The sequence below is a fragment of the Fundulus heteroclitus genome, chromosome 6, assembly GCF_011125445.2.
Source record: "Fundulus heteroclitus isolate FHET01 chromosome 6, MU-UCD_Fhet_4.1, whole genome shotgun sequence".
Lineage (NCBI taxonomy): Eukaryota > Metazoa > Chordata > Actinopteri > Cyprinodontiformes > Fundulidae > Fundulus > Fundulus heteroclitus.
Genome location: NC_046366.1, coordinates 32102400 through 32127427, shown reverse-complemented (window position 1 = coordinate 32127427; position 25028 = coordinate 32102400). Strand labels below are relative to the sequence as shown.

Below are 25028 nucleotides of genomic sequence, written 5' to 3'. Positions count from 1 at the left end.
AGATCTTTCTTATTATCCGATGTGAACGGTCGAGGCAGATGAGCGTTCACACTGAGCCTGGTTCTGGTTCTGTGGAGGTTTTTCCTTCCCGTTAAAAGGGAGTTTTCCTCTCCACAGTCGCTTCATGCATGCTCAGTATGAGGGATTGCTGCAAAGCCATCAACAATGCAGACGACTGTCCACTGTGGCTCTACGCTCTTTCAGGAGGAGTGAATGCTGCTTGGAGAGACTTGATGCAACCTGCTGGGTTTCCTTAGAGAGGAAACTTTCTGACCAACCTGGAGGATTTGATGGAATTTGACTTTGGAAAGTGCCTTGAGGTGACATGTTTCATAAATTGGAGCTATATAAATAAAATTTAATTGAATATGTAAAACGCAAGAACCGAAAGAGTGAGCGGGGTTTGTTTCAAAGCGTTTAGTGTAGCTCAGGGTGCAGAGAGGAAGTCAGTCAGAGATGCTGTCTTACATTTTATTGTGATGGGAGTCATAAAAATGGAGCAAACCTAACATGGAAACCATACAAAAAGACAGTGGATTTACAAAGGGTTGAATAGACAAACGTTATGCAGCCTTCAACGGTACAATGGAAAAAATACAAAGTTGGCACGCAACAAAAGACGGGGCGGCGGGACGATGCAGATTTGGCTTCATCAAATAAAAAAAGGGAGGATTAAACACTTCATAACAAGATCCTTCATTAAAACGGCGACGACTCATGCGTTTAAAGTCACAGAATTCAGTAGCTTAATAACGACGGATGCACATGTAACAGTTTCTATTTCTCACTTCATTCCTGTCTTTTTTTTCCTTTATTTTCTCAGCTTAAAACAAAAGTCAAGTTTACGGAGTACACTTTTTTAATTTTCTTTTTTTTTTTTCACTATTTTTTTTATTTATTTTTTTGTTAACAAACTTCATCTCCCAGAACCACATTTTGGGAATCCTTGTTTGTCTCAAGAGTATTTTTCATACTAAAATATATTATTGTATCAATTCAAACTACAGTAATGTACACTACAATGTGTAATAAATAACCAAAAAAAAAAAAAAAGAAAATATAAAAATAAGACACATAAATATAAAAAAGTTTTCTAAAAACTAAACCGGATTTTTTTTTTCCCTTGTGAAAAGGGTTGAAATACTGCTGTTATTGACACAAACGCATAAAAACTAAAAAAAAAAACAACAAAAAAAAGGAATAAAAACAAACCACTATAAATACTGTTTGGTGAAAAAAAAAAACTCAAAACTCTTCAGAGACCACATTCACTAATGTTTGTTACCTGAAGTGCGGACAGCTTGTCACAGTTTCTGTGTTTGGAGCGAAAACAAGTGCGCAAGAGGGAGTCAGGTCTAATTCGGTAGTATTTTAACTTTTCTTTCTTTTTAAGCCAAATTAAGATAGAAAAAAGATAACATTAACCTGGACTGAGGACACGTTCAGGAAATACGACATAATTCTGTCACGCTAGTTTACAGGGTTGAAGATACAGGTCACCAGTGAGTTGTCCCACTGGCTATAAGTATTTACCAACAGCAAATATGTAATTATGTGTAGAGAAACCATGTGTAGCTTGTTTCGCCCGTTAGGACCAGATGCAAGAACTTTGTCCACCTCACGCCTTTGTCCTTTAAGACCAGAAATGGCTCTAAATGGGTTTTAGGGAAAAGAAGCCAAGGGGACGTACATTTCAGCTTCAAAGACTGAATTCAACTAAATATAATATATAATCTTTTACTATTTATACCGCGACAAGATAAGATTTCGGCTTTTATTTCAGTTTATGTTTTTGCTCCTACTACAAAAATGCACATGAGTAAATCCTGATTTATAGCACCTCCTGCTGTGTCGTTAATCACTCTGGCTGCATTTTGGAAATTTTAAACCTCTTTCCAAATGTGTTTCTGAAAATAATTCAACGCTCACAAGTGAGTGGAGTAAAGAACAGGGGAATTAGCTCAATTAAACGAGCTACATACATATTAAAACCAAATACAAAAAGTTTTCAACCATTATTTCTACTTTGAATATATAGCAATTAAAAAGAGCAGTAAAATATACCGTAAATTTAAAAAAACAAAATAAAAAAAAATTAAGAACTCCTCAGCAGATGTTGCCGCGTTAAACGGCCCATCCTTGTTCCTGAGTTTTGAAGTTAAAACTGTTGCTAAAGTCTTTCTCAGTCTTTAAGGAAACACTTGGGTCAAACATGTTGCATCAGGCCTGAACGGGTTTAAACCGGTTTAAGGGACTTAAAAAAAGCCACATGGTAAACCTTTTTTAGCGTATGGTATTTCGCCAAATGATTCTAAGCGTACTTCATAGTTTGACAAACAAAAAAATAAAATCAACACTGTGGTTAAAATATGCTGTAAGTTGCTTTTTTTTGTGTTGCATCGTAAAATATTAGAAAAGTTCTGTGACAGGTTAGCTGTTCTGTGCGAGTTAACAAACATTAACCAACATGGGCCGTGAGTAAATAAGAGAGGAAAATAATACTGGCTACATGTGAAGAAGAAGAAGAAGAAGAAGAAGAAGAAGAAGAAATAACACTGTTCAATGGCACTTTTAACAGCACACAGGTCTTGCATAAGGCTGGAGGCATCGGGGGTGGAGCAGGAAACAACCTGATCCTTCACATACACTTCCAATATAAGCTGATAACACTGACACGGAAAATAAAGTCGGACCGTAAGCAGGAGAAGCTCGCGAGGATTGAGCGTGCGTGTTCTGGACCCGAAGCCCAGCCTGGACGCCGGGGGTGGGGGTGGGGGGGGGGTTCTGCTCTGAAGACCCCGGCCCGGTCCGAGCTGTGCTGGGCTGCAAAACAGAAGCGCCGATGCTGGCTTTGAGGCTGTGACCTTTTCCTTCCCTGATTGGACAAATTTGGTTATGGCAAACAGAAGCCGCCCTCTCATCCCCGGACCCGTCCCGCCCAGAACCCCCTCTCCCCAGGAATACTTTGTTTTCCTTAAGGCTAACAGTCGGAACTGAAAACAAAACATAATGCTAGCTAGCGCAGGCTAACGCTAACACAAACAACATCCGGCTAGCTAGCCAACATGTATAACACTGAAGGGCATACGATGCATGAGGCATGTATCCGTAGGTAAACTAGGAATACTGTAGTGCAGAGGTTTTTTTTGTTCGTAGAACTCAATTAAATACTGATTTAGGAAAAAAAAAATCATTGGCAATACAAAGGTATAGAAATCTTTCTCTTTACAGGTTAAAATGTTTTCAAACAAGAACAAGATTAGTAACACTGACTGGCTGAGAAAATAAAAGGACGTGGGAACTCTCAGTAACAAGTCTAACAAGATGATAGATGGTACTACTTCGAATCTGTACTTCTATAAACACTTTAAAACATGAATATTTCATTTTTCACAAATAAAGTCACTGTCTTGTTTTTTTTTTTTCTGTTTTTAAGTTCAGGCACACCTGGGTTTTTGTACACAGTAGTGGACCGTTAAGATTAGGCAACCTCCGAGACTTGCTTCTTCTTGATGTGGTTTCCGTCCGAAAAGACTTTTGACGAGCGACAAATCGGAGCCGTCCTGTCCTTCATTTGTTTGTCGCCGCTTCCTCTGACGGTTCGGCGCTACCCGAACCCTCCCTGATAGCTTTGTCTCTTTCTGCGTCGCAGTCGGCCCGTTTCCCGGCCGCTGCGCCTGCGGGTTCCTCCTTTTCCTCGCGCTTCACCTCCAACCTGCCGTTCTCCAGGTGTTCGTTCCCCAGCTCCACTTCCACCACGTCGCAGAACAAATCCTGCGCGTGCCCAGTCTGAGTCTCTTCCTCCTCCTCATCCTCCTCCTCCTCCTCGTCGAAGTTACCCTCGTAGATCTCGCACTCGCCGTCGTCCACCTGCACCACCCGGATGTCGTCCATGCACATGGCCTCTTCGTCCTCTTCGTCGCTCTCCCTCTCGTCGGAGTCCATTTGGGATTGTGGGGTGGCGGTCCGGCTGTCCGACAGAGCCCCGCCGCCGGGGCTGCCGAGCTCCTGCTGAGCTCTCCGTGACCCCCAGCCGGAGCCGGGGGCCGACCAGTCCTTCTTGCAGTAGGAGTAGCGGTGGTTCATGTGCTGCGAGAACGAGCCCGAGTGGGAGAAACGCTTCCCACACTTGTCACACTGGTAGGGTTTCTCTCCGGAGTGCAGCCTGGAGTGTTCAATCAGGTGGTGTTTGTGTTTGAAAGCTTTATTGCAGATGGTGCATTCATGGGGCCGTTTTCCTGCATGGGGGAAACAAGAGTCAGAGGGAAACGCTGCCAAGAGCTAAACATATATTTTATATCAGCATCTTTTGTTCCTTGCAACACTTTAAATTAGGGCTGGGCGACGATTAAAATATTTAATCGCGATTAATCGCATAATTTGCCTGATTAATCATGATTAATCGCATTGTATTTACAAACTCCAAGAATGAATTCAAAAGTAGTGTAATGAGCACTTTTATTTTAATGTTCTGCTGCCATATGAACAAAAGTGTTGTAACATTTGTAGCACTTATCAGTAACACATATTTAGTGTAAAGCTCAACTTAAACTTGTTTTTTTTAAAACAAAAAATAGCAATAATAATAAATTAAAGGTTATTGCCACTAACAGGGAATTCTCTTTATGGGGAAAAAATCTACCAAAAACAGGCAATTTCTGAGGTAACAGCAGGGAGCAGCATTACCATTTTATGTTCAATACCAAAGTTTAACTTGGCAGTGGTTACAACTAACTTGTTTCTGTCATATTCCATGCTGGAAGAACTTTAAACTGAAATGCTAGCTAACTCGATATGCATGCGTTGCTTGCGTTTATTTGACGTTGACACGCGGTTTTTTGTTGTTGCTTTCTCGCGTGCATATAGTGAATGGCAGGAAAAAACAAGTAAAAACACACGGATACTTTGAAACGAGAAGCGACTTCACCGACGGCGTCGATGCAGACTCCGCTCCGCTCCGCACAAAACTTGTTCCGTTCGCCAACTCACCGCCTCGCCTAAGCAAATTCCTGCGGGAAATACCGCCTTCCGCATGTCGGCTTTGTTTTTTTCCGGGCAGCACCTTTCTTCTTCTTTGAATCCGAGGCTGGGCTGATAGCGAGGTTATTGGCACATTATCGCCACCTACTGTTCTGATTCAAACCCCTACACCGCAGCAACAGACCTTTACAAAATAAAAGCATGTGAGCAACATGCGTTAATGCGCGTTAAAGTAAATATTGCCGTTAATAGTCTAATGAATTAACGCAAAATTAACGCGTTAACTTGCCCAGCCCTACTTTAAATAAGTTGAAAATAACTTAATTAACTACTTGAAATAAGTAGAAATGTAAACGAGTATTTTCAGCTTTCTTCAGGTAAAGCGATGGTTTCGACTTGTATCCTGCAACGTTATCAACACTGGATGTAGTAATTAGCTTCATAACTAGCTTAACCATGCAGCCACATTTGTTTTTTGTTTTTTTGTGACATTTTGTGATATTCCAACTTAGAAACTTCTCCCCATTTAACGGGACCTTGTGTGATCTAGCATCACAGAGATGGGAAAGGTACGGCCCAACTGAACAGCTACCAGGGGACGGCCGTCCACCAACACTGACAGGAATGGAGAGGATTAATCAGAGAGGCAGACCAGAGGCCCATAGTAACTCTGGAGGATCCTCTACTGGCACTTCACAAATCTGACCTTTAGCGAAGCGCGGCGACAAGAGAGCGATTGTTGGAGGAGGCAATAAAAAAAAACTCCTGGTTAAAGTTTGGAACAAACCTGCAGAGGACATGTTAGATGGAGGTGCTTTGCTCAGATGAGACCAAGGCTAACATCAAAACATCATGTGTGGCAGAAAACTAGAAGAGGACGTCCATGACGTAAAACATGGTGAAAACCCTGGAGGACAGCTTGATACATGAGTCTAAACATGCAGCCACAATGACATGGTTCACATCACACAGGCTAGACATAAATTTAACAAATAATTTTAGGCCAGATCTGAAAAACAATGTTAACAGAGGCTCTCCAACTAATTTGAGTTTGAGCCATTTTACAAAGAAGTCTCCCTCCAAAGCTGGCAGAGACTCAACCCCGTCTGACACAGAGGGGCTGAATACAGATGTATGACAGATTGTATTCGTAAAAATAAAAATTAAAAAAATAAAATTAATCACTTTCTTTGACAGTTGAACACTATTTTTGATTGGATCTGTCAAATAAATCAATAAAACACAACAAATACCATGACCTTAAGCCGTAACACAACTGAAAGTGAAGGAGTTTAAAAGTCATGCTTAGTACACATTTATGTTTGCTTTGCCTTTAATGGTCCAGAAAATACAGGCCTTCTAAATGTGACAATAGCGCCCCCTGCTGTTTGGTCTGTACCTGCAGTCAGTCTGATAAATACTATTAATAACTCATAGAAAAAGTAAAAAACGTAATATAACTGAGGGTTATAGCTAGTTAAAAGTTGAATGCAGGTACGAGTCGGGCTTAAAGCCATTTATATTGTTAATATTATATAGTTAAAAAAGTGTGGCAATGTAGAAACATTATAGTTGGAAACCATTGTTATTTGTTATAAAGGAACCCACTTATATGTTATACATTTTAAGAGGGATTCTGGGTAATCTTTAGAACGACAGTTTCAATGCATTTCAATAGAAAAAGGTAAAAGTTAAATGTTTGACCCACAACAGAAAACATCTGAGAACCAACATGCCTGTGCGTGTGAGGGAATACCTGTGTGTTCATATTTGTGTCTGAGCAGTGAGCTGCCCTTCTGGAAGACCTTGGAGCACAGATCACAGGGATAAACGCCGTTTTCCAGCCGTCGCTTCTTGGTCTCTAGCTCCTCTGCCGAGGAGGCGCCATCGGCGACGCTCTCTGGACGCGTCTCCTGCAGAACAGAACACATTCCCTCCATGACCACAGAGGAAAGGCGGCTCGGACGGGAGCCCAAACGACAAGCTGCGACAGCACCAACCACTGAGCTATATAATACACTGGAGTGCTGATTTTGCCGAAAAACTGAAGTCACTGGCCGCCATCTTGCTACTCCCTACTCTCACAGAATCCCATAGAATTTGGTTGCAACAAGCAGTTTTCTGGCTTTGTGAAAACGTTTCACAGGTAATTATACAGTCAGTGGATGTACTAACACCATCAACTACTAGGAAATTAGGTGCTGAAATATTTTACATGTTATTCATATTAAATATATATATATATGTATATATAAGTATGTGTATATGTATATATATGTATACACATATGTAAATATATGTTTTTGTATATTGTTATTTATATAAGTGTAGCTATTAGAGTAACGACTGCAACCATGCACCATAGCTGCAACAATAACTGTAATAACTTATGTGCAATAAGCTATTTAAACAAGGTGCTATAATCCGTGCATTAAGCCTGTGCAATAGTCCTGTATAAACTGTATATTAACATATGTGCAATAACCTATTTATACATAGGAGTGTACAGAATTGTATATTGTGTATAGCTGTATAACTGTATCTAACTGATTCTACTTACCTACTTTGACACCTTCTTCTGACTTTTGACTATTGAGCCGATGGGACAAGTGAATTTCTCCACTGTGAGATCAATAAAGCTTATCTTATCTTATATATTTATAAATGTTAAACATATATATTTAAATAAATAAAATGCAAAATATTTCAGCACATGACTTTCTCAGTACTTGATAGTTTTAGAACATAGCATAAAAGTATATGGCTTTTGACATTTTAAAGGTTTTAAGCCCCCTGAACATGAGAAAACCCTCGTTATTCGATGCTGTAGCGCACATATTCCCTAGTTACTGGAGGAAAATAGGGAGTACCAATATGGCGGCTGGTGGCTTCAAAGCGACTCGTTCTAACAGCGGGCGATTAGCACTCCAGTGTATAATAATGATCAGTGGGACCAACCTTGTGGCCGTTCAGCACCACGGTCTTGGCTCCAGAGGCGTTGCCGGCGGTAGCAGCGTAGGTGTAGGTGAGCTGGGGGATGAGGATGGTACGTTTGGTGGTGGCGTTGATGGCACTGAGGCAGCCCACCGCTCCCTGACCGGCGATGGCCACCAGGGTTGGCAGCTGGGCGGTGGTGACGATGTTGACAGGGTTCCTGGTCTGGGGTGTGGTAACGTAGAGGGTTTGACCGTCCTTCCTCAAGCAGGTCAGGTTCAGAGGCTGCTCCTGCTGCTTTGCAGGAGGCGTGGTTTTGCTCTCTAACGGCGGGACGTCTTGTTTGGGAAGAGACAGATCCAGAGGCTCTGCTTGGGGGTCTGCTTCCTCCGGGTCCTCTGGCTCACTTTTGACAATAACAAGATCCGTACTGAGGGACAGGGAGTCCGACGGGGAGCTGGCGCGTGACAGAGCTCTGTCAGAGTCCTCCTGGGTGCTGGTCTCTTTGTCATTTAAAGTGTCCTCTGAGCTGGAATCCGTGGCTTTAGTCTCCTCCGAGGGATCTGCGTCCTCGGCGCGACATTTACTCGTGCTTTTCCCAGAGTTCATCTTGACAAACCACTTCCTCACCACCTCCACGGGAATACTGACGGACTTGGCGATTTTCGTTAGCTCCTCCTCGCTGGGATTGGTGTTGGAGGCGAAATAGGTCTTGAGGAGCGAGAGGAGGTCGTCCACCGGCGGCTCCTCCAGGATCACGCCGGCTTCGCTGAGCAGCGCGGCGAAGGACGGGTCCAGCGCGGCCGAGTCCACGGCCTCGCCGTTGGCCGCTTTGCGATGCTGCAGGAGATGCAGCGCCTCCAGGTTGTCGGGGCAGTCGTCGCACAGTAAACATGTAGTGGCGGCGCTGGACTTGGGTTTCAAAGCTGCGTCTTTCACAGCTCCTTCAGCCGCTGCCTCCGTCGGTACGTCTCTAACGGGCTCCGCCACTGGGTTTCTCTTCACGCTGAGGTCTGTCACCTCGGGCGTTTGGGGTCTGTCCGTTTTTGTCGGGGTCGCGGGGGCAGCGGCCGCAGTGGTGACGGCGGGAGCCGGGGGAGGGTTGTTTTTAATGACGAGCGGCGTGGGCAGGGCGGCGGCGGTGGCGCCCGCTGCGGGGCTGATGCTGTAGTTGATGATTATCTTTGTGGTACCGTCGTGGTCCACGAAGGCGGGCAGGCTGATGATCTGCTGCTGTGGCTGCTGGACTACGATCCCCTGCTTCCCCTGCGTCACCACCCCGTTGGCCGAACCCAGCACCTGCCTGAGCACGTTGCCGTCCATCGCCACCTTCAGCACGCTCTGCAAGTCGTTCAGATTGATGCTGACCGGCGACATAAGGCCCACCGTTGGCACGACCATGGCGACGCCCTGAGGGAGGGCTGCCGCCGGCTGCGCCGTCCCCCCGTTCACCACTCCGTTGCTCCCAGTCGAAGTCGCCGGTGGCGGCATGACCGGCTTACACTCGTATTCCACAGGTTCGGATTTGATCTGGGTGACGGGCAGCTGCTCCTGGAGGGGTTTGCTTTCAGTCTTTTCTTTGACGGTCACTCGCGCTGGAGCAATTGCAACGGGTTTAGTCTGAGCGCTCGGGGATGTGGTCTTGACCACCGTTACTGTCACGTTGTTTGGTGCTGCGGCACCCACACACTTCTTGCTACTGATGTGGGAGCTGTAGGAGCCAGAGTGGGAGAATCGCTTCTTGCAGTTGGAGCATTCGTATGGCTTCTCACCTGGAAGAGTCAAAGACGGCAAAGACTAGTTTAAAGAGAGGCTCTTCATCCTTCGTAGTTTCAGTCTGCCCAGTAGTTCTATTAATTGTCTTACTATTACAATGTTATCTTTATTATAATCAATATTATAAGGCTCATTTGCAATTTAACTCTACTTTTATATTAAATGTTTGTTTTTTTGTATTTTACAGGGAACAGAAACGAAACCGGAAACGTTATTATTTTTTTTTATGTTCTGGAACTGGAACACTTATTTAAAAATAATGGTAACCGGTTAATACCGGTTTTATTTCGTTCCTCAAAGTTTTCGTTGCCTAATTAACTAAAAAAAAAAAAAAGTAATTATTTTCCTGCGCACGTTATCATGACGGCTGAGGTTCACTTCCTGTGCGACGTTCGCTGACTGAATGGAGAGAGAGTGGTGTCTCCACTAGAGCTACACATGTTAAATAAGAGGTAAATTACGATCCATCGTTAAGTAAAACGCTCATTCCAAACACAATATCAATAGCTGGTTTAAGCTGGATGAGAAAGATGTGACATAATTATATAGCTTTAAACAGCTGATAGGAACGAAATTAACCGTTCCGGGAACAGTATTTTTTTGTTCTAACCGGTTCGGGAACGTCAATTTATTGGTGGAACTCATAATCGGAAACGTTATAATTCCGTTTCTGTTCGGAACGAATCGATTGGGAAAAAAAATCGGTTCAAAGCCCTGATTATAACTATAGTTGGTAATCCTGTTCAAAAACACGTTTTACTATACTGGCTATAATCATCCTTCCATCCTGAAAGTAGTAAATACATTATGTATTCAGAAAAGGAGGTTAAAAAAGCTGCAGGCCTGTAAAAACTAACCAATCAGGACCGCAACTTAGAATCTTACAGAGGCGAAAGTTCTGCCGCGACCTACAATACAGCCGACTTTAACGTGTGAAAAAGCACTGAGATGTTTTAGCCAGCACAACAAACTCTGCGTAGACTGCGAGCTGTGCACAATCCTCATACTCAAGCAATTGCCCACGTTTCTAGTGACAAATTGATACATTTCCCACACTTTTGCTAGTTTTGGAGAGCAGGGGAATGTATACTCGAGAGTTTAATGAGATAGTTGAGCGCCTAGTGGCGTCTAGTCTCCACCATTCAGCCACTGCACACCTGCGGCGCAGAGAGTGACTGATGCTGCGCATCATTACTGCTCCCAGCTTGGAGTATCTGCTTGCCGTCACAGATAAAACAGTTAAATGTGCCGAGAAAAATTCATCTAGTTTGTGCAAATGTGTCAGCTGGACGTTCAGAGATGTGGGAGCCTTTAAGTAGCAGGCATAATGCTTTTATAATCCACTTCCCATGTGGTTTAAATATCTCAAATTGCTACATTTAAGAGGGTAAAAAGGACAAAACTAAAGTAGAATTTAAAAAATAAAATCAAATAAAGTTAGGTATAAGTCTTGAACAGCAGGGACGTTTACCCTTTATGGATTTCTCTCTGGGATTTCATAAATATAGTCAATTTGAAACTTCTCCCTGTGAACACAGGAACAGACTTCTTTTGTGAGCTCAACTTATCCCAAACTGTATTTTAAGATATACATGCTTACGTTCATAAATATCCTACCAGCCTGTAGAAAGGAGTTTATTACAGCCTGTTAAAAGAAATCAACAACATGATGAGAATAACATTAAAGCAAAAAGAGCTCTGGTATCGGAAAAGTATTGGTATTGCCAGATACCGATATTCTGGTATCGGATCGGAAGTGAAAAAACATGGGTCGGTGCATCCCTATATTTTATCAAGCAGGAAAACACACTGAAATTCAATCATCCCTGATTTACACAGGAGAACATAAAAAGTGTGAGAAGAGGCCAGGCTGTGTGTCTGACCGCAGACTACCTGATGTCAAGGAGAACCACTTCATTAATGTCAGTAACATAGCATCTTATTGATGAAAACAAGATGGTGTCTGTCCTGCTGGAGTGCTTTCAATTGAGCGAGAGACAAACAGCAGACAACCAGAGAAAGCACCTTGTGAGAGTTGCGAGGGAGAGGGATACTGCAGATAAAGTGGTTGCCTGCGTATCTAATAATGCGTCTAATGTAATAATAAGTTGGCCTCACCTTTTTTTTGTTTTTTTTTGCTTTGCCCACACCCTAAATAGTGGCTACAGAAAAACTGTGAGCCACCCAAAAGCAACTGGGGCTGGCCAGAAGACTGCCCAACAAGATGGAGGCCAACATTTTATATGATCCTGAGCGTCCTTCAGAAAGAAATGGCAGCAGGGACAACTCTAGCATCGACACATCCAAGACTATCCACCCTAACAGCAGAAGAGTGGGAGGAAATACAGCCGACACGCGACGTACTGAACCCTGTGAGGAAGTCGCTGTGAAAATAAGACGAGAAGGGTATGCGTATGACTTTATTTTTATAGTGTTGTGATAATAATGCGGTTTAGTCGGCTTTGTTTTAAACCATCACATAGAAAGTTATAAAACGGTCAGTTGAGCTGCCTGGCTTGAGCTAGGCAAGCCAGGGACAACATCAGGGACAACTTTTGGTTTAATGTTTCTATTTTCAAAGAAAAAATAGAAATAGAACTAAATGGAGCGTATAGCTTAGTTAGTTCTCAACAAATGTTAATGAAGAGCACAATTATCATTACTATTAGTAATAATTTAAATTAATTACAACAGCAATATAAACATTATCGTCCTTGTTGTTACCGTCAGGCCCAAACCTTGTTTTTCCTTTCTCTCAGAGATGCACTGATACAGTTTTTGCCGATCCAATCTGACACCTGGGCTAAGCGTATCGGATGACATTCCGGTACCGATCCGATACCCGGTACCAATCCGATGCTACTGTTGAATGAATAAACCGTGTACCTTGCCCTGTGAGTGAAGATATCAGGCTTGACAGAAACATTGTTAAAAAATAAAGTTCTGCATGTTCTTTAGCATGGTGCTGTTGGAGGTGCTTATTTAAGTTTGTGGTGTTGAATTTACCAACCTTACCACGTTCCTCACAACTCATGCATTGCAAATACTGCATGTTGCAGTTGGACTTGTTGGCGTATCAAGTTTGAAATGTTTCCAAATAGCAGACTTGCTCTATGATGCTCTATGTTTGCTCATCGCCGGCTGCTCTGAATGAATGCCGTTGCAAACATAGGATACAAGTGACTAAATCGCCGTAACAGCATTGCAGTGTATGAGAATGAGCTAAAATGGTGCATTTATCCTGAGGTGGATACAAGTATTTTAATACAGAAATCCAAACACAACGTCATGATTTGAAAGAACATGGCGCCACAAATTGTGTGTTGATTGTTTCTATCCAATATGTGCGACTAAGTTATTAAAGTTTAATACACATTAGATCAACTCAAAAGGCATAGCAAAGTGATCTCAATGTGTTACTTGGTTGGTTGCCTGATAACATGCTTTGTGAGGAGCCTGTCTGTGTAACATTTTTTATTTTTTATAAACAGTCTGTTTTTTTTTTGATGCACGTTTTTGTATTTGCACTTTCAAACCACCCTAATTAGTGGCCCAGTTCTTTAATCTGAGTCTGTTTTTAATAATTCTTATGTTGCAAATTTTCCCTCACTGTACAATTTCTATATCTCTTGTTTTTATATATATATTTTTTCTTACCATTTTTTGTGTATCTGTATTCTTCCATTTGGCTTTCACCTTGCTGCAGGTACACTTTGGGACAGTAAAGGATATTTCTATTCTAGCATTTCCTCCAAGAGGAGTGGATCAGTGGGTGCCGCTCCGCTGTGACAGACGGCGGTCGTGTGCGGATTTGAGCAGCTGAGTGTTTCTGGATTTGTTAGTGGGCTCCTTACCACTGTGAATGCGCAGGTGTTCCTTCAGGTGGTGTTTGTATTTAAAGGCCTTTGAACATTCGGTGCACTTGAACTTGCGGGTCCCACCGGTTCCTCCTGATCCTGTAGAGGACTGCGAAACGTGACGCTGTGAGACATAACAGAGGTGTTCGGAGAATCGATTTGCACAAATGAAAAACTGGTAGTTTAAAAACACACATCAGATCAAAGAGTAATGCATTATCTAAAAAACTGTACATTATCATGTTGTTTTGCTGATACGTGAGAGAAATAATGGTGGGTGTGGGTTTGTAACAAGCTATGACCTGTAATAGTTTGAGTCTGCCACTGTTTAGTTTTCTGTTTTGGGTTCTTTCCTGTTTGATTTCTGTTGTTGTTTATGTTCTGTCTCTGGTGTGTTTTTGAGTTCTGCTAGGATCTCGGCACTGATGCCTGGTCTGATTACTCACGCTGCACACCTGCTCAGCTCCATCCCGCCTGCAATCATCTCTCACCGGTTTCACCTGTTTCCACCTCCATATAAACTGTGATCAGACCAGTCATCGGTGCCAGGTCATTTTTCCGTGCCGATCCTGCTTGTTTTCTGTTTGCCTGCCTGTAACTCAACGTAGTTCTGATCCAATCTGTTTTGGTCTGGATAATCTGACCTGTTCTGCCCTTCTGTTACTTGGCCAGCCTGACTTCTGACTAGTTTATTTTAATATGTCGGCTTTGGGCTATTTTTGAGTTTTTGGACACTGACTCCCTGTTTTTTGGCTTGGTGCCCATTTTTGGTTTCTGACTGTTGACTTCTGTTAATAAATTGCCTTTTATTCCAACCTCTGCTTGTCTGGCTGAATATGGGGTCTTCTCTCTGTGACTCATAACACAAACAGCTTTCCTACTGATTCAGTGGCTTTTAATGGATGAGGAAGTGTGCTTAGCCCGGGGAATGTCATATTTTCTGTTAACTGTCTGGACCTGGTCGGTCCACGGCAGCCCTCGATTCCAACACCAGCTTTCCTGCATGTTTACTGAGTGTTTATGGTGGGAAAAATCAAATACTAAAAGGATTGAATCATGCCGCCTGACTAATCAGAAACCCTCAAATCAACCGGGAGCTGGCGGCTGTTTTTCCACTTTTAGAGCTGATTTCAGTCTCGCCCTGTGGCCTTGTTAAAACGTGTCGGATGACACCTGGGGGCCGTGAGGTGTTACCTGCTCCCTGTTGCCTCGGTGGTGGCTCATGTGCCTCTCCAGCTGCGAGCGGTAGGTGAAGGTGTAGCTGCACTGCGAGCAGCTGTAGTTGTCCTCGCTGGTCTCGTGGCGATACTTAATGTGCTCCTTCAGCGAGGCGTTGCGTTTGTAGCCCCGAGAACAGTACGGGCAAATGTGCAGCTGGGAGAAGCTGTCGGGCGTGCCTGCAGGGAGAAAACCTGGGGTGAGAAGTTCTTGAGGTTTTCCATTTTCCGTCTGCTTGAAGCGGACTGTGTTCCTCTTCTGTCTCTTCAGGGGAGTTAACAGATCTTTTTTTTTCATGTATGCAAACTTCCTGCACGTTTCCCATTTCAGTTTGTTTGCTTCAGATACTTTTATAGCCTACTTCCCCTGACATTTAGGTATGAAACCTTTACCCTGAAAACAGTAGTCAGAATCTCCCATCTGCATATGTGCCACACATCATGAAACCAGACGGTGTGGGAGAGTTCTTAGATCAACCAGCACGGTAAAAGCACATTTCAACGTTTATTTTAGCATGCTGCGTAACTTAAATCAGCACAAGTTCAGGGCTGGACAATAAATTGTATTTGCAATATAATCACGATTTTAATAAACGCAATTTCCAAATTGCACAGGTCTGTGATTTCTGACTATGTTACAATTAAAGAAAAAATGCGTCCTTTAGGTGTCGGTATTGTGTTTAAAGTGGGTTTGCCTCCACATGTAAGGGAAGAGAGTTGCAGCAGTGAGATAATCTAATTTTATTATTTGTTTTAGACTTTATACAATCATACTTTTTTACCATAAACTTTCAGGAATCTTACCACAGCATTAAGTACCGGTCAAACTGTTTAATCTGTTTAATACTTTGTGTTTAACCAGGATTGATGTCCAACTCAATTAAAAGCTATTCTCTTGAATAATAATTGTCTGATTAATACAAATGAAAAAAGGGCCAACAAGATTTATCTAAAAAAATCTTTTAAATAGTCTACAAACGTCTTTATCTACTGGCCATTTTTGTTGCTTGTGGTACTACTCAAGTTTAAAATAAACTCAGTCTGTCAATTGAGTGGATAACCCTTAAAAACTATGCTTATGATCTGTGATTTCTACTTAAAAGTTAAAAATCGCAGTCCTCGTGCTTTGCTGGCATCTAAACCAGATCCAGTGTTTGATTCATTTTAACAAATACAACAAACGTCTGTTGATGCATTTGGCAGACGCTTACAAATGAGGATATAGCAATGCGGTTTATATTAAAGCTACTTGGAAGCAAGACCACTTGTCTGGTTCAGTCAGAGTAGAAACAGAGAGCAGGCATGTAGGGAAGAGCAGAACGAGAGTGAAGAACAGGGAGGGAAAGGCTCTCTGCACAGACAGGGACGCTCCTCTGAGAGGACTGCAGATGTTTGGGGACATTACAAAATTACAAGACTTGTGAAATATAGTTATTAATACAATTAAGAAAATAGAGATAATGTATTTTAGCATGTCTTTATGCATTTAACTTGCTTGGAAATTAATAGCAATAATAAAAACAGCATCTAAAACAGAGCCTGTTTAAATTTACCAAGCACACTTTAAGTTTAAATGTATTAACTTTTTTTATTCTACACCCACGCATTAATGACTAGGTTTTCAGTCAGTAACTCAAAAGCCAAAATTCAGATGGTTAAACAAGTTAAAAACCCAAAATATTTCTTTTCAATCCAAATCCAAGACTTTTTTCTGAAGGTAAGAAAATTTGTGTTACTTTGTTTTTTCTTCGTTATATCACAACCTGTTAATTTCCTCATGACTTAAAAAAAGGATTTAGGAATAGTTATGAACTAAATAACTTTCGACTTTCTTCTTTCACATCCAGAACCACTTGATGCACTGATTGGTCGGCTGCAGAGGTAAAACGCACCACTTTGACCTTCAGCCAGCAGTTCTTCAATGTCCCTTTTTCATGTTTTCAGTCGAGTTTATCTTTACAAATGTCTGAAGAGACTCTTGTCCTGGACGCCATGCTTCACTATTCACTTTGACATCAAGTCCTTAAAAGTCATCTGATCCAGTTTCATTGGGATAATCAACAGGCTACTTGTTCTTTTGTAATGAAACAGGAAGTTAAACGCACTGCTACACAATAAAATCTCATGATTTTAATGCAACAAAAAGAGCAGCGCTTTGTTACCGTTTTCATCAGCGTCTGCTGTCTCGGCCGGACTCTGCACGTCTTCTGGAGCTTCGGGATAAATGATGGCTGTGTCGCCCTGCTGGAGAATCTTCTCCACTAGAGCGTCCTTCACCTCCTCCTCGTCCTCCTCCTCCTCCTCTGACACACACTCCTCCTTCACTGAAACACACACCGATGAGGATCATTTCAGCAGCAGAGGAGTTTACCCATACGGAGCGTTCAGACCAGTCCTTGAAATGAAATCTGTTGGATAGGAGGTTTTGAGACATTTTTCCTGTTTCTGTGCTTATTTGCGGACCCTCCTCATAGTGATATGTGAATAAATTATTTACTTAATGTTACTGAGTAACATATTAGACGACATATTTAGGCATAAATATGCTTTGAGCCAAATGTTTACTGCAGGAATCTAATAAAGTCCTGATTTAATACGGATTTTAAGAACCACCACTAGGGGGAGCCAAATTACTTTTAATAATTCTAAGAGGTAAACAACGAGGTAGGTTCTGACTAATTCTTGAATGTTTATAAAACTGATTAGTATTTTAAATTTACAAGTATCAGAAACTTTAAGGATAATATTTAAGAAATTGGTTTCATCAAAAGGTTAGATTTAAAAATCGAATTTGTTAAGTTTGTTCTTGTCAAAATAAAAAGCCTTTGAAACAAGAGGAAAGTCAGAATAATGATCTCTTTTATTTTCAGAATCCAAGAATAAAAGAATAAAAAGAAAAGAAGGCTTTTGTAGCGCTCATTCCAAGAATAATTCAACTATCATCATGCACTCTACAATTGCTATCAGTTCAAACAGACATTTTTAGGCTTTAGTTTGTGTTCATTTATTTATCAGAGACAATATCCCATGTTAATGATTGTTTTTAATTGCCACAACAGCTACAAGTCGATAATTCTGTGGGGAAAACCATGCTAAAAAACCAAAACAGGCAGGTAAGAGAAAGGAAATATAAAAAAACAACCCTTATTCAATCATTTCTTTTGTTGTGCACACAACACCTCCAGTCAGCAAAGGCAGAACTGACTGGATATTGGAGACAGACTGTGATCCATCAAGATGAAAGGTCAGAGTACCTCCTACCTCCTCTGTGTGCGCCCCAACAACACCACGGGTGAGTTTGCAGGCAGCTAAAGATAACAACAATGCTTGAGCTAAAGCTATAAAAGGGTTAGATATATTCTGAAATAATCTGATCTGGCTGGGGGGGATCTGTTAGGGGGAAAATCACGATAGTAGGGAGAAGGTGTGTAGCAAATATAATGCCGTCTCTCCACCACAAGCTCAACTATGGATCAGATCTTTAGTTTTTTGCTGCCTGGAAACTAACTTCTACCAAAGATATCCTCTTGATTCTTTTAAATCAAGATTAAAAACACATCTGTTTAAAATTGCCTTTGACTGTTCTAGTTAAAGAGTTTTACTGTTTTTAATGTTCTTTTTTGTTACTACATTCTATCCCTACTTGCTTTTATTCTATTTTCTATCTACATTTTATTATTTTGCTATATCTTAATCATGTAAAGCACTTTGTATTGTCTTGTACTGAATTGTACTATATAAATAAATTTGCCTTGCCTTGCCTTACTTATCTATTTCTTTGTTCTGAGAGGCCTTATCAATAAGAAAACAGTGGTGTGCTACAGCTGTAGTATATCAGAGGCTATACATTTATTAAACATTAAGTAAAACCCAACCATATATAGCAGATAGCTGCATCGTTAAGCTTTTATTTCGAAACATTATCAAGAAATGGGTTTAGTGCAATTTTTAGTGCAATTTTTTTAATTTTTCTGTCTCTACACTAATTAAATATTTATAATCATACTTCTGTGGATTTTTGGCTTTTGATGAGAAAGTTTTCCAAAGCAGCTTTTAGCTGCTTCTGTAAGGATCTAAACTTTGAAATCAGGACCTGCTGCATCAGAAAGACCTGCTGTTTACTGCAGCCTGTAACAGCAGGTGAAAAGGGAACTGGTGCAGAGGCATCACTTCACGTTCTGCGTGTGAAAGCGCCGGTAACGAGCAGTGAAGTGAAACTGTAACCACCCCTGCTATGGAAATGAAGCCATTTTAAATGCAGGCAGGACTGATGCTAAGGGGCACGCCTCTTCCTGCTGAGACCTGTGCTCACAGAACCAGTCATAAAAAGAGAAAAAGAACCAGTCTCTACTGAGCTCTGTGTATGGGAGCCTTCATAAAGAGGCAGGCTCAGGCCAAGCCCTGTTAAACCTTGTTTTAAACACAAATCTTAGCTTCCCATGATCTCACCCAAAAGCTCTCCAAATCTCTTTTCCCCTGTGAGACTCCCTCCGCCTGCCTTTCAGAGTTTCATCTTTACCTCAGTGTTCGCACTCCTCTGTCTTCTTTAATCACCCTCACTCCCATCAACCTAAAATCTTCCTCTGGTCTGTTCTGTATAACTCAAATGTATGCGTTTTGGCGCTTATGTTTAAATCTAAAGACTCAAACGAACAGTTCTGGTTGCATGTCCTCATAACTTGTTCTTATGGCATTATAAATTAAACCCTCTGAATAAAAGCTGATCAAAAATATGAAAGAGGTCAAGTTTAAAGAGGGGCTCTGCAACCTAATAAAAAGAGGTGTTTTTTGCCCTCAAATTTATAAAGAGCCACAAAAAGAACACGACCCTTCAGAAAAACCAATGCATTAGTTGGTTAAAGGAGCTATAAGTAAGATATTTACTGTAAAATCAGCCTAAATGATTCTCATCTGTCATCTGGGATGGAAGTAACATTCCCTATAAACAATCGGTCCTCTCCATCAACAACGTCTTCGTCACGTTTTTCTCCTTTGAAACCTAGAAGTACGGTCCAGAACAGAGTGTAGCCCGTCTTTACTTCCTGGTTCCTGAGCCAATCATATGAGAGTTCCCAGGGTTCCCAAAACAGAGCGCAGCATTTGGTATTTTATCTTGCCAAAAGAACAACAGAATGCAAACATGGAAACCAGTAAGAGAAGCGGCCCCAAAATAAAACAGAATACAATATTATATCCCTGTGCTGTGGAAGTAAAAGTTCACAACAGCAACACACCGTTTAAAAATGGTCTATTAGATTGTTGTGATTGGCAAGATGTTGTACTGATTTAATCCACAAGGTGCCAGTAATACTTATCGCTCCTTTAAAACATTAAACAAACAGCTGTCAATAAATAAATACATCTATATTTAGTAAATACATGTAGATTAATGAATAAACAATACTTAGTATGTAAAATGTTCTTGTTTTTGTTTTGAAATTTAAGAACTGAAAAAACTTTCTAGGTTTTAAAAGGAAGGAAAAACGTCACACTTTTATAGGAGAATTAAAAAAAGTATGCATTATTTACAGTAAATAAAAAAATATTAATTGTTTACAGCCAAAAGACAAAAAAAACAAACAAAAAAGCTAAACAATATCCAAATCTTCCTGATAACAATGATTTTTTTTCTATTTTAATGAATTCTTAGCAGCTATTTAATGAATACCAGTGAGATGTTGCTCAGAGCACCAGAGCTACACCAGTGCTGCCGTTTTTCATGCTTATGTTCCAAGGCTTTACAGCCGCAAATATAGACCCACTGCACACTCATGCGTTCTTTGCGATTTACAAACATTGCGGTTGTTGGTAAAAAGCAGGAGTCGACGATAAAATCAGCACCAGAAAAAATCTATATTGCACGGAGAAAGAATTGCTTAAATTAAAAAAGCAATAAATTAACTATAACTGGATCCAGACTTGCTGGGAACAAGTGGCCAAGGTCTCTATTTTATCCACCACCCACTATAATTTACACAGGACTCTCTGGAGTCCAGGCAAGTCAGTGGAGCTTCTACCTGATTTTGTTCGGGGCGTGTTATATTTTGAGGAGTCAGACAACGCCTTTTTCAGGCCTTTTTTTTCTTTCTCCTGGTGGTATTTACTCATAAATCAAGGCCGTGTCGGTCTAGCATGTATAGATTCGCTGTCAGGGTCGGCTATAACCCAAAAGATTATTTAGATCACAGTCTTCATTATTAATGCATCTGAAAACAAACAGGGCTTTAATTACAGCTTAGAGATTTACAAAAAGAGCGCTGCCGCTGTAGTGAAAAGCTTACTCACAAAGTCAACACAATAATTAAACAATATTATGAAAGTAAACAAGTGAAAATATGCTGGTAGAAAAAAAAGCACATGCAATAATGATCTGAAGGTTCCCACATAAAGGGGGAGGCGCAGGGGACATAGCTTATGTGCGATTAGGAAAAGGAATGAAGAAGATGACGACGACTGAAAAAGAAAAGCTTCTTCATTCACAGTCAGCGTCAGAAACTAACCAGAACTGCCTGCTGGGAGCTTCCCTCCCTAACAACGACGTGAGCTTTAAAAAACACGCCGCCATCATGATGCTTGACGACATTAGAAACAGGTGGGCCTATTTATGTGCGTGGGCCTGTAACGGGGCCCAGATATTACAACAGTCTCCATTTATGACAGGGCTGCATGTTTTTAACAGAGATGCTTACAATGTCATGGAAAAATTTGTTTTTTTTTTTTCGTTAAATGATGCTGTCAGATATAACATGGAAGGCTGCAGAGTGTGAAAAGCTATCGGTCCTTTTTCTGGAAGCCATCCAGCTCAGTGGTCCTCAGTGGTACCGGGGCGCGCAGAAAGACTAAATCACACATTATTCACAATTTGCTATCTGAGCCTGTTTTTATTTTGAAAAATGTTTTATTTTGAAAAATGACCACATTCTCTTTGTTACATCGCTCATATCAACAAATGTGCTAATTGCGTCATATTTGGTGACTAACTACATCGTTAAGGCTAAGAAGCCATTTCCTGTTGCTGAAGGACGGATCCTGCCCTGATCTTCTAGGAGACGTTGTTCAGAAACTTAAAGGAGCGTTGCTCAAGTTTAAAGGTTACATTTCTTAACTTTTTTACCCCATGCATTGGCTAACACCTGCCTGATATGTAAAATGAGTTTTCCTCTATTAACCACAGTTGCCTCTAAAGGCTCCATTAGTCAGTACAGGAGAGAGCTGCACGTTCTCGTTCACTTGGCTACTTTGTTTAGTCTCCGCTGCCATGATGCATTGGCGAGCTAACTTTTTAGCTTTTTTTTTTTTATAACTTTTTAACCTCAAAAGACGTTACGGCTCTAAACAAAAGACCGGTGCAGTCACAGCGGCACAGGTCCTCTTCTTCCATGCACGTGCCCAACGTGCATGGAAGAACGTAATATGATTGAACTTGATTTTGTAAAGTGCCTTGAGATGACATGTTTCATGATTTGGCGCTATATAAATAAAATTGAATTGAATTGAATTGAACACTGGCGTCAGTTCAACTTGTCGCCACAAGGGGCAAACTTCTGCAAAAACTCTGCAAATTGCGCTACACTCCTTTAAAAGTATGTGAGGCTTGTTGCAATGAGAAAAGGTTAAATTTCAGCTTAGACTTGGCCAACACACTACCCATTACCTATAGGGCTCCACTGATTGGGCATTATAGATTTTCTTTTTTATTTGTGCACTTTAGTGTCTTGCTTTGTTTAGTTCCTTTGCTCCCTTTCTCTCTCTTCACCTTCTCTTCTTTTTTTCTTTGTAAACCAGCAGTTTCTCCCTCCATCTAATCTTCTCTCCAGTTTGGTCACATCTGTCAAATATCCCCCCCCTCCCTCCTGCACATGCCTCACTCCCTCCTCCAACTTTCTCGACTAAAACTCTCTGCATATTTTCCCACAATGCCCTACAATTACACTTAATGCCTCACAAAATGCACTAATAACAACCAGAACCCAGCAGCACACACGGCGTAATGTAAGAATGGAATGAAAACAGGAAATCGGTTGGAGGACTCAAACACATTGCGCACACATTCTCGACCCGCGCACACACAGAGCTCCTCACTGTCTCACACACACTCTGCACTCCTATACCTTGCCAGAACCTGTCACTGAGAGTCCGTGTTGAATTTATAAAGCAGGATGGATTGAAGCTGCAGTGCGGCCCAGACTGCAGGGGGAGTAGCGCACACTAATCTCTCACCAGAGGATCTATTCAACACCAGCTGCTCTCCCCTCTTGCCTTTGACGAGGAGGGAAGGAGGAAAGAAAGGGAAAACAATCCAAAAATACCAGGCGAGGCTTTTCAAGGCTTTCCACTGTGGCTCTACAGCACAGCCACTTTTCTCGTGACTTCTCCCTGCCTAAACGACCAGCAGAGCTCCTCGGCTCGCTAAAACCGTCACTCCTTCCTGGTTTGTTAATGTTTCTCTAAAGGAGGGAACAGACTGTTTTTTACTGCAGGTGCAGCTGGAAAACTTCAGGTACAGCCGGAAACACGTGCCTCGTCTACCTGTGTTACCCTTTGAAATCAATTAGTTATGCATGGCAAATTACCAGAATGGGGAAAATATCTACTCCCATGCCTTGATTTTCCAAGAACAAGCCAATTCATTTGAGTTAGCAACTTTTCAAAGGGTAACTTTCTGAAACGGAAATATAAAAATAGCAGTCATCTTGTTTTTTTTTTTTTCAATCAGCAGGACCCAAACAGAGAGGTCATTGGTCAAATGCAGCATTTACACTCAACAAAAATATAAACGCAACACTTTTTGTTTTTCTCCCATTTATTTATGAAATTAACTCAAAGACATTCACGTGGTCTGCGGTTGTGAGGCTGGTTGGATGTACTGCCAAATTCTCTGAAATGCCTTTGGAAGATGGGTATAGTAGAGAAATGAACATTCAATACACCAGCAACAGCTCTGGTTGACATTCCTGCTGTCAGCATGCCAATTGCACCCTCCCTCAAATCTTACAACATCTGTGGCATTGTGCTGTGTGATAAAACTGCACCTTTCAGAGTGGCCTTTTATTGTGGGCGGTCTAAGGCACACCTGTGCACCAATCATGGTGTCTAATCAGCATCTTGATATGGCACACCTGTGAGGTGGGACGGATTATCTCAGCAAAGGTGAAGTGCTCTCTATCACAGATTTAGACTGGTTTGTGAACAATATTTGAGGGAAATGGTGATATTGTGTTTGTGGAAAAAGTTTTAGATCTTTGAGTTCATCTCATAAAAAATGGGAGCAAAACCAAAAGTGTTGCGTTTATGTTTTTGTTGACATGTAGATTAGCTTGCCTTCAAGGCAAGGCAAGGCAAGGCAAATTTATTTGTATAGCACATTTCAGTACAAAGACAATGCAAAGTGTTTTACATGATTTAAACATAGGAAATTAAAACAGAATAAAAGCAAGTTGAAATAAAACGTAGAAACAAAATAAAACATGGGAAAATAGAAACAAAAGCAAATATTAATAAAACAGTTGGACTACAAAGTTGAACTAATGATGTTTCAGTCATGTCATGCTCTTAGACCCAAACTTTTCATCATGAAATCAAACTTTCCACCCTGGGGAAAAGATTACCTTGGATGACTCTTGCTTTCCTCATCCACGTTTTTTTAAGTCTAATGTCCTTATTTTAGTTGACCCATTATTTTAGATGTGAAGAGTTTTAAGCACCAATGGAAACAACCGTCCTGGTTGATCTATTGAGTGCTTTGCTAAAAAAGAAGGAAACAAAAAATGTATTACTGAAATAAATGTTGCGCATCAACATTGGTCTAGTTGTGCAATTTACATTTTCTGACAAATTAAGGTACTAGGTTGAGTCTAACGGAAACTCAATCAAAAATATAAAAAGTGCTGTTACAAGGTAGTCAGTTTCTCAGGGTTTTCTGTGGTATTTTCCGCCAGGATTTTTGGTCTTGTAAGATAATCAGTACATACAGAGTACTAAGCAACATGTTTTGTGACATGGAGCATTTTATTATTAAAAACATGCACTTCTCATGGACTGCAGAAATGGTGGATGTCAGAGTAAGAATAATATGAATGCCTCCTAACACATTCTCACTCCCAACTCCTCGTCAAGCCCCCTGTGAGTCAGATACCGACTCTATGGGGCTACCCCTCTTGTCATATATTGACATACAGGGTGCATGACAGGTTGCGGACATTGTGTCACATGACATGCATGTGACCTGCGACAAAACTTTTAGCCAACAAAGTTGCTTTTGGTA

At 41.3% G+C, this 25028-nt stretch overlaps 1 protein-coding gene across 2 annotated transcripts in view; it reads right to left on the bottom strand.

Annotated features, from left to right (window-relative positions):
- Window positions 1-457: 457 nt before the first annotated feature.
- The window catches only part of LOC105915959 (zinc finger E-box-binding homeobox 1), an 85196-nt gene continuing 60625 nt past the window's right edge, over window positions 458-25028 (bottom strand). For both annotated transcript variants that reach the window (XM_012850247.3, XM_012850248.3), the window contains exons 3-8: window positions 16927-17088; window positions 14742-14944; window positions 13545-13671; window positions 7939-9686; window positions 6737-6893; window positions 458-4238 (exon numbers count right to left, since the gene is read on the bottom strand). In XM_012850247.3, coding sequence (XP_012705701.2) covers window positions 3571-4238; window positions 6737-6893; window positions 7939-9686; window positions 13545-13671; window positions 14742-14944; window positions 16927-17088 — 3065 coding nt within the window. In that variant the 3' untranslated portion in view covers window positions 458-3570. The remainder of the gene's footprint in view (window positions 4239-6736; window positions 6894-7938; window positions 9687-13544; window positions 13672-14741; window positions 14945-16926; window positions 17089-25028) is intronic.